The sequence below is a fragment of the Telopea speciosissima genome, unplaced genomic scaffold (genome assembly GCF_018873765.1).
Source record: "Telopea speciosissima isolate NSW1024214 ecotype Mountain lineage unplaced genomic scaffold, Tspe_v1 Tspe_v1.0030, whole genome shotgun sequence".
In the NCBI taxonomy this organism is placed as follows: Eukaryota; Viridiplantae; Streptophyta; class Magnoliopsida; order Proteales; family Proteaceae; genus Telopea; species Telopea speciosissima.
Window position 1 is genome coordinate 21827 of NW_025317366.1, and position 10889 is coordinate 32715.

Consider the following 10889-nt stretch of genomic DNA (forward strand, 5'->3'; position numbering starts at 1 on the left):
GCTGAATTTTGTATTTATTTAAGTTTTAAATTTAGTCTTTCAGCAAGTTCAGAGCATGGATTGACTTGAAGAATGCAGCACCTTATCAAGAACTTTTTTCCTGCCTTGTAATTGGATGGCACAAGCAAAGGACCTTAGGTTTGAGGGATCCTGTATTCTACTGTGTTGTTGATGGGTTTTGGTTGAACACAGATGGAAGTGTGTCAGCAACCCACTACCCCCTTTTTAACTGGGTTGAACTATAACCTAATTTTATTTTTTTGAGTTGAAAATGCAAAACTAAACTCTTAACCCTGTATTCCTTTCTATGTAGAGGGCTGAAATGATACATGTATACACAGATCACCCACAGGCAATAGTGTCATGCGCATCAGTCTATACCCTTGTGTTTCAATCTTCTCCTTGCATACCGAAAACAAAAAACAGAAAAACCTTTTTTCTATACTCAAATTTCAGAATTAAGGTTGTAAAGCTTGAAACCTACATTGGCATGTCATGTGTATAAATCATGTATATAAGCAAGATTCCCAGCCTTATTATGTAATTAGCTACACTATCAATTTATACATTGTGGTGTCCAGAGGCACTGGGTACGCCATTGTTTTTTAAGAGTCCAGATGCATTGATCGTCTTTCTAATGAATATTGTGCATGACAGATACTCAACATAATTGCTTTTAAACATGCCATGAGTCGATGCACACCGAGTGATTGGACCAATGAAATGTCATTGAGCGATCGGAGGAACTCTTGTACTTCTTCCAATCTTGAAGTGCAACTGTCAAATCAGTCACCTTGGCTTTTACACCACGACAACAATTCGCATGGACAGTTATCACCATATTAAAATCTCTGCTATCAATGCAGAATCCGCTAAAATAGAGTATGTCCATGAACATCACTTTGAGCCCCAACTGTTTAAACACACCCTCGTTCTTCATCTTCTCTAGAAAATACTGTTCATTCATCCCTCTTGAATTGTTTTTCTTGTTATACCAGGAGTAGAACAAAGCAATGGTCTTGTTGTTTGGTCTGACGAAGTAGAAACCAGTGTTGAGGTGGTTCTCTTGTGACCATGTATCGCCATTGAAACCATCACTGCTGAACTGGAAGTCCATTCCTTCATCTAAGATCAACCTCTTGAAAGGATTTCTCAACCACATTACATCTGTATCCTATGGCAAAGATGGGAAGGGATTACTGAAAGACTTCAATTGATTAAATGGTTAACATCAAGAAGTTGGACAGATTATAAACATGATGTAAAATCCCAGATTCTATCCTGTCTAATGAGAACTAAGAAGGTTCATCTTGTTGGATGTGAAGCAGGCTATTGGATGGGTTCACATTTGAGGGCCCAATGCCCTTTGAATTCCAAGATTCACACAGAGCATTGTCAAACAGGTACAGGGCAAGTAGAAAAACCGAATTCGGATAGGTTAGCTTGAATTTTGCAATTATACACTGGTCATGGCTATTACTGGAAATGCGACAAAGCCTCTACCACATATGTTACTGAATCTATAGCCATAGGCCTGGCTGACTTGAGGTGGGTAAATATACAGAATTATATCATAGATTAACAACATTGTTTCTGAAATCATTCAAAATAATACACTCTATCCCAATAAGACAAACTGGTCCATTTTAACCCAATCAGGCAAATACCTACCCTGCAACCAAAGAATTACTTAGTCAAACATCATCTACCTAAAAGGGCAGAGTCTTATATACCACCTAACCTCTGAAGCTTCCTCTCCCATATTTCCACTATATTGAGAACAGAGTCTGTTAAACATCAAACAAACTCCTGAAATGTCTTAGCCTATTGTATTCCTTCTCTTCCATTTGATCCTTTGACCTGCTCTCATTATTCTTCTTCACATCTCTGTACCTAATATGTAATCTAATGTATGAGTTAATTGTTTTATTGTAAATGTTCTTCCCAAAGAAAAACAACTAAACAATCCCTCTTGAAAGTCATATGATGATTGATAAACTTACCCTTTGCTTCGCGAAGAGGGTGTTTCTCAATTCGAACTTGTGACCAATGTGAAGCTCAGTTCTAATCTGTTGAGGAAGATAGGAGTTTAGAAAGATAAGAAAAGCAAGTCTTTGATAAGATTTTTCACATGCTAAAAAACAGCATTCAGTAAGATATCTGAATTCTAACTGAAAATTTTAACATTTTTATTTCCTTACTGTATCTAATAATTATTTCCCCCACTGGGTACTTGTGAGAAGTATATACTTCTGTCTGGATCGTATTTCACAATCTCCAAGCTGCACAGATGAGATATTGCCTATAGTGTTTTACAGCAGAGAAGTCCTTGTGAGAGATTAAAAAAAAAACAGAAGTCCAAATTGGAACAGCTTTGAATGCACAGGAAAAAATAAATAATCAATTACTAAAAGCCCACAAACATTTGAAAAAGGTTTAAGGTATAACTGGCTCCTCACCCCCTTTCTAGGTTTTAGTCTATCTAGTTATATAAAAAGGACGTACCCAGTGCACGAGGCTTCCACCACTATGAGGTCTGGGGAGGGTCATAATGTACGCAACCTTACCCCCTCTTTGCAGAGAGGCTGTTTCTTGAGACTTGATCCCGTGACCACTTGGTCACAATCGAGCAACCTTACCGTTGCACCAAGGTCCACCCTCAGTCTATCTAGTTATATATTTCCTCTAAAGCCCAGAATTTGTGAAAATGTTAAGTGAAAATAAATATTTTTGTAGAGTTCTCAGAGATCCAATTAATTGTCTGAATAACAGCTCATGACTCATGAGTACTCTAGAAAATCCCTCTTCCAAACAACGGATGCTACAATCACTTGTAAGTTCTACACCTTAGGCCTTAAGCATCCAGTGTCTTCTGGTTTTAGGTTCACTGATTTCCAATCCAATTCCCCCAAACAAAAGTCCAATTAACTAGCATTCGACTTGCAAGATGCAGTAATATGTTACTGTTACAGAGAAAAAATGACGTCCCATTGCTCCATACTTCTCAACCCTCTTCAAAATTAATATAAGAGATCTAGATTCAGGGATTCAAGAGGCTATAACCCAAAATAAAAAGTTGATGAAGAAGAAGGGGATACAAGAGATCTAGATTCTGTTAGGGTTAGGGTTTAAGCACAAGGCTGCTTAAAGCATTACACCCTGAGTATCTAGTTTGGAATACCCAGACTGCTGCCTCCAGCTAGTATATATAGGGAAATTAGGGTTTAGGTCAGATGGGCTAATTACTAGATTGCCCCTCACAGCCTGGGCATTAACACAAGTAGGATTATATTAGAACATATAAAGGGATATTACATAAATACCCTTACAATCTCCTCCTATGTTCTACATATATCCATTACACATGTATAGGAACCATTGTTCAATCAGTACTTGAATCAATATAAATTGAATATCAATAATCCAATAAATCAAATAAGAAATAAGTAAACTTCAAGAAATAAAACTAGGGTTTTAGATCAAAACTAAACCCAACAATAAATTCGAAGTTCCACATGCAAGTGACTAAACCAAAAGAAATAATCAAAAGGAAAAGTCCTTGCAATCCATGCGACTTTACTCATCAAGTAAGTCATCCTCATCGAGATCCAGATTCAACCGTTCTCCTCCATCTTCGCCATTCTCTGTAATTTGTCAAATATGAATTTCATAAGATATTATGAATTCAATCATTTGCACAATAGTATCTAGTTCAACAATAAGAACTTAGTACATTTCATATATGGCTGAAGGTAAATCAAAAAACAATAAGCATCATCATCAAGTTTCTTTACAAGAACTCGATCCTATATAGTCTCTATCATAAGGACCATACCATGTTTCCATTTGGAATACTGTGTTCGTCATATCAGTCATAGATTTATGTTGTATCATCAAATTTGGAATGGTACACCAGACTATGAAAGACATGTCATCAAATTTGAAATGACATAAAGACTAGCACAATATCATTGAAACATATCAGACATTTTCCATATTCCTTTGTGGAATAACAAAGTAAGGAGACTTCACATGAAAATTTGCTACACCATCAAGTGTGGAATGGTTTCACAAACCCCCATACTTAGTAACCTAACTAAGTTATCTGAAACATGTAAACTGTCCTGAATGCTTACCAAGGCTAGATGAGATTCGAATAATTCAAAATAATATTGGGTTAGGTTAAGACCTGACTAAATGGTCTTTAACCCCATCTCCCCTGTAGTTTTGAATGCTCGATCTTTGTTCAATCCCTTTGTAAGGGCATCTGCCGTATTATCCTTTGATCTCACATCAATCAAAGTGATAATCCTTTGTTCTGTTCTATAATTCAACATGGCCTATTTCAGCCTGATGTGTCTCCTCTTACCATTAAAGAGTGAGTTATTCACAATCATCTTTGTTGCTTGATTATCACAGAATATAGATATAGAGTTTAACTTAAAACTCCTCAATGGAATATCCATGATCAGATCCTTTATCCACTCTACTTCATCTCCCGCAGAAGCTAGAGCATAAAGTTCTGATTCCATAGATGACAGAGCAATACTAGTCTGTCTCTTGGATTTCCATGCTACAACTGCTCCTCCTAGTGTAAATACATAACCACTGGTGGATTTGCTGTCTCCCAAATCTGAGCACCAAGATGCATCAGAATATCCTTCCAAAGTTGGAGGATATCCAGTATAACATAAAGCATAACCTTGAGTACCCTTAAGGTATCTCATCAGCCTCGATAGGGCATCCCAATGCTCTTTTCCAGAATTACTAGTGAAACGACTCAGCATGCCTACCGTAAAGGCAATGTCTGGCCTAGTGCAAGTCATTGCATACATGAGACTACCAATCAGTTTAGAATAATCTAACTGATTCACGGTGTCACCTGTGTTAGGTTTCAACTGTTTGTTATAGTCATAGGGTGTCTCAATCGGTTTACAATCACTGTATCCCCAACTAGAAAGTAGTTTCTCAATGTAATGAGTCTGACTAAGGGTGATCCCTTGCTCACTGAAGCTTACTCTCATCCCAATAATGGTGTCTACCACACCAAGATCTTTCATGTCAAATTCTTTGGACAAGGTTTCTTTAATGTCACTCACTACAGAGAGATCAGAACCTAGAATCAACATGTCGTCTACATACAAGTAAATAATTACGGCCTTGTTTGACTCAGATAAAAAATAAAGGCACTTATCCGAGTTGCTGGTTTGAAAACCAAGGCTCTTTACTGTCTTGTCAAACTTCTCATGCCACAATTTAGGTGCTTGTTTAAGACCATAGAGAGATTTGTTTAATTTACAAACTCTTTTTTCAAAACCTTCCATGACAAACCCTTCAGGTTGGTTCATGTAGATTTCTTCTGTTAGGTCTCCATTAAGGAAAGTCATTTTTACATCCATTTGATGCACAACACAGTGCTCAATAGATGCTATGGCAAGAAGAATCCTTATTGTTGCCAAATGGCAGACCGGGGAGTAGATGTCAAAATAATCTATCCCTCTCACCTGTTTATAGCCCTTAGCTACTAATCGTGCTTTATACCTGGTTATAGACCCATCCGGATTAAGTTTCTTCTTCAGTACCCACTTACACCCTATTGTCTTGGCCCCTCTAGGCAGATCAACAAGGTGCCAGGTCTCATTTTGCATTAAAGAGCTCATCTCCTCATCAATGGCTTCTTTCCATAACAGTGAGTCCCTAGATCTCATCGCTTTCTTATAGGTGGATGGATCAGCCTCTAAATGGTAGGTCATAAAATTCTCACCAAAATTCTTGGGTACTCGATCTCTAGTAGATACTCTTCTAGATTCTGATTCAAGGAGCATTGTGGGAGTAGTGTCAGAAACAGTTGGTTCAGATTCCAAAGGTGATTCTGTAACCACTTCAGTCAAATCAGGTAAGGTCAGGCCTTTATCTCTAAGGAATTTATCCTCAAAGAATATAACATCCCTAGATTCTATCACCACATTGGTTGATAGATTCAAAAACCGGTCTGCAGCACTGTCTTCTACACAACCTAGATATACACAAGTGTTTGATCTAGTTCCCAACTTAGGTCTCCTAGGGTCTTGTATCCTAACATAAGCTATACAGCCCCAAACCTTAAGAGTGTCATATCTACAGGGATGATTATGCCATAGTTCATAAGGTGTAGAAGTCAGTTTTGAATGTGGTAGTCTATTTAGAATGTGATTTGCAGTCGACATTGCTTCTCCCCAATAGCAAGAGGGCATGCCAGCTGTCAATAACATGGAGTTTAACATCTCTGTTAACGTCCTGTTCTTTCTTTCAGCTATGCCATTTGATTGAGATGAGTAAGGAGCAGTAGTTTCAAGGATTATGCCTGCAGAGGCACAGAATTCCTTGAACTCTGTCAATTTGTATTCTCCTCCCCTATCACTTCTAAATCTTTTAATTTTCAAGTTCAACTGATTTTCTACCCTATTCTTGAAAATTTTAAAATTTTCAAATGCTTCATCTTTAGATTTTAACAGGTCTAAATGACAATATCTAGAAAAATCGTCTATAAATGTTATCAAATACTTCCAACCTCCTCTAGTTGTGTAGCTTTTAAAGTCACAAATGTCAGAATATATAAGTTCAAGAAGTTGAGTGCTCCTAGAAACCGGTCTGAACGATTTTCTAGTTATTTTGGTTTGAGCACACACTTCACATCTGTTAAATCTAATTGAAGTGTCTAATGGTAAATTATGAGTTTTAGCTAGTTTGAGCATTTTCCTATAGTTCACATGTCCTAACCTACAATGTAGTATTTTGGGATCAAGTGAATTATGGTTAACCTGGTTTATTGTCTCATTAGCTAAACTCAACATAAACATACCATTCAAATTATAAGCACATCCAAAATAAAAGGAGTTAACAGACAATGTTACTCTACCACTACTAAAAGTAATAGACATGGCAGCATCAAGCAAAATTCCAATGGAAATTAAATTCTTTTCAAAACCAGGAAAGATTTTAACATTTTTCAAAGTTAATATTTTACGATGATAGAACCAGGTTATGTCCCTTGTTGAGCCACTTCCACGGCGTCTCCATTTTCAACGATGGCAGTCTACGCTACTTGAACAACATCGTGAGCAGGTCCTTGCTATTGAAAACATGACAAGTCACTCCAGAGTCTAACCACCAATCTGAAGATGTACTGGCCAACCCCTTACCCTTGTCAACCATGGCAACAAAGTTAGTAGGCTCAGTCTTGTCCACCAGCATGTGAACTTCCTTCTGTGGTGTGTCAGTGTTCCCTTTCTTAGGACCCCTACACTCAGATGCATAGTGACCCCACTTTCCACAGTTGCGACACTTACCCCTCTTTTTAAAATTAGTCTTTTTGGCCCCAACTGTTGGGGTTCTTTCTTAGGTGGCTTGGATTGCCTAGGATATTTCTTGGGTTGTGAAACCAAATTGGCAGATGCCTGTTGTTGTTTCACCATCTCCAAGTTATTCCTGACTCTGTTCTCATCTTCGATTCTAATGAACCGTTATAGATCATCCAGCCCCACTTGTGTTTTCTTTCTGTGCATCTCAGTTTTAAAGGAATGCTAGGTAGATGGTAACTTAAAAGATAATTGCACCCACTAAGAATGCATCAACAACAGGGATGTTTTCTTGGTTCAATTTGTTCTCAAGTTCTCAAAGTCTGTTACTTGTGGAAGTATCTCCTTATCTTCTTGAAACTTGAAGTCCATAAACTTGTCAACCAAGTGAGTTTTTGATAGGTCCTCCTCCTTTTTGAATTGGGCTTCCAGGTTTTCCCAAATCTCTTTTGCAGACTCATATTTACTATAGGTCTCTGCCAGCCTATCAGACAGGCAGTTCAATAGGTAGTCTTTGCAAAAATCCTCATCACTTATCTATTGGGCTTCAGTTAGGTCCATACAATCATAAAAAGTATTTACTACAGTGTAGAAAATATTGAGGTACTTCAATACAAACTGAGTCCTCCTTTTCCAAGAACTGAACTCAGAGCCACTAAAGCTTTCCAATTTGATCATCTCAATTGGAACAGCGTGTTTCTCCATTGTTAAGTGATTTGTTTATATGCCCAAGCAAAAAATTCAAATAAAAAATAAATGCTCAAGGAACAGTCACACCTGAGATGGAGAACACTGGATTTATTCGACGAAGAAGAAGATAGCGGCGATGCAGCGGCGTTGAGAATCGTAATGTGTACCCTAGTGTTGGCAGGCATGGATCACTGGCTGTTGTTTGATGACAGCTGCTAATGTGATCGTTGGCAACTGATGATGGCTGCTGGTCACGGATAGCTAACCGAAGCCAAGAGAATGAAAAGGGAATTGAAAAGATAAACTGTACTGCTCACGAACAGGCCACTTGAAGGCAAAACAGTGAAAGGAGAGTTCGTAGAGGATTTTCTTTTCTTTTCTTTTTTCAATCCAACGAATCAAAAACCTTTACAAAAGTTGCTTTTGACTTTCTCTAATCAAATAAATGCTTTGAATAATGATTCTGCCAATACTAAAACACTTGTCCTTTTGATTTTTTGATTTTTTTTTTCAATCAACAATCAAATCAAAAAAGGAACACCATGATTTGTCTCTTTCACAGAATAGTAAAATCCAAATATCGATCAAATAAGAATTGAACAGAAGCGTGATTTCGTATAAAATAGAAGCTTTGATCGGTGCCGTTGACGAAAAAGAAAACAGTAACCGTGAATCAATTTCGTGAATCTAATAACCAAAAATCGATTGAGTAAAACTTCAAGGCCGATCAGAAAACCAGAATTGTGACGAAGCCTAACGTGAATCCAAAATCCAAAGCCGATCTTGATCGTAGAGAAACAAAAATCCTAATGCTTTAGGATTGTTAGGGTTAGGGTTTAAGCACAAGGTTGCTTAAAGCATTACACCCTGAGTATCTAATTTGGAATACCCAGACTGCTGCCTCCAGCTAGTATATATAGGGAAACTAGGGTTTAGGTCAGATGGGCTAACACAAGTAGGATTATATTAGAACATATAAAGGGATATTACATAAATACCCTTACAGATTCAGACTGAGCAATTGGTTTCTTCTCTCAAAAAGTAAGAGACCAAAACAAGAATCAAGATTAGACTGATGTTTATTGCTTACACACATTTCTACATGTTCAATCGACCAACTATTTTTTTGGGCAAGTGAGAGAGAATGAAGAATTAAGTAAAAATTAAATAGGTAAAACTCACAAACATCAGAATCTGTGGCCAATGACCGGTGGACCATTGGAAAGGAGAGTAACAAGAGTGAAGCTTAGCTGTAAAATTTGTTCATGTGCCATTTCGTTTGCTCCCAACATGAAATATTTTGGTAATTCTTAATTTCCGTGGATCCACCATCCCAAAAAACACAAAATCAACTAACTCCCAATTCTTCTTTTCTTTTTCTCTCCACAACCAAACCTTGAACATTTGAGCTCAAGGTAGGAGTAAAAACAGAAAAACTAACCACTAACAATTTTAATCAGAATTGATCACTCAAATTTACTTCAAATAATTGAACATTGCCTCAAACCAGACTTAATTGCACAATGCATGAGCTCATACCAGGGAGGTTGGTCCTTTTTCCAAAGAGTAAAGTTACAAACATACTACACAAGTCGCTTTAAAGAGAATGGCAAACATGCAATCAAGATACAAGCAGGAACATGAGTAGAAACTCAGAAGGAAAAAGAAGTGCATAAGGAAGAGATAATATCAACAGAAAAAAACATACTTCACAGCGAGCATTGAATGTTATAGAAATAATATCAACAGAAAAAAAAAATTCACACAGAGAGAGAAAGAAAAAAGGGGCGAACCAAGGCAGAGTCTGGATTGGGGAAGAGACTCACTTGTACCATAGAAAAGGAGAACCAGGGCAGAGTCTGGATTTGTTTCCTCCTCGATTGGGGTCACTGCAAGGCTGTCGAAGATGGAGAAGATGAAAGGGTCACCGACAGATCGATATTCAAAGTGTAAGACCTGGGAAGAGAAAGAAGGGGTGAAGGAATCGTGTGCTAAACTTACGATTTTAACTCTGGAGTTGTTTCCTCCTCAATTGGGGTCGTTGCACTGTCGGAGATGGAGAACATGAAAGGGTTGCCGGCAATTCAATGTGTAAGACCTGGGAAGAGGAAGAAGGGATGAAGTTGAATTACGAATTAACCCTTAATTAAGAAATTTAGTTAAAGGTTTTTTTTTTTGAATTTTTTTATTTATTTTTAGCAGTAAATGTGATTTCACTCATTTGTCCTCATGAATTTATTTCCAAGTGTGTCCCTAAGGGTAGTTTTAAGAGGGTAGTTGCTGTCTTGTTATGTTTGAAAAAATAACAGACCTTTGTTATGTTAATAATTCCCCTTCTAAGAATTAGTAAAATATTAGATATAACTATTGTTTTCATTTTACTTTGAGCATTCTAACATAATCAAATTTGCAGGAAAAGTATTATTATATTACAGGAATAATCTCAAAACTTTACACTGAAGAACCATGGTAAAACGTATACACAAAATGTAGCAAAAAAGTACACCTTCAAGGAGCCAAAGCAACATGCGAAAAATGTGCAAATGATGATACAAAATATACACAGAAGTAAGATTCGATTTCACCAATAAATTAATACAAAACATTTTTATTTTAGAAATATTTAAAATAAACAATTACTTTACATTGATAGGTACTTGGTGGAATTCAGGGTCTCAGATGATACAGGAACAATAATTGTGACAATATTTAATGATATTGAAACAATTACCGGAGTTTCAGCAGTTGAATATGCAAAATCAACAGAGAAGGTAAAGAAATGATATTATTTTTTGGAAGCAAATTTACTAAAACAAATAACAAAACAACTAAAATTAAATATATAATTAATGTTTCTTTTCT

The 10889-nt window shown here is 36.9% G+C and overlaps 1 protein-coding gene across 1 annotated transcript; it reads right to left on the minus strand.

Annotated features, from left to right (window-relative positions):
- Positions 1–676: 676 nt before the first annotated feature.
- LOC122647346 (uncharacterized protein At1g28695-like) lies at positions 677–1162 on the minus strand. Its single transcript, XM_043840777.1, has one exon. It carries the CDS (start codon positions 1160–1162, stop codon positions 677–679), a length of 486 nt encoding a protein of 161 aa, XP_043696712.1.
- Positions 1163–10889: the final 9727 nt, after the last annotated feature.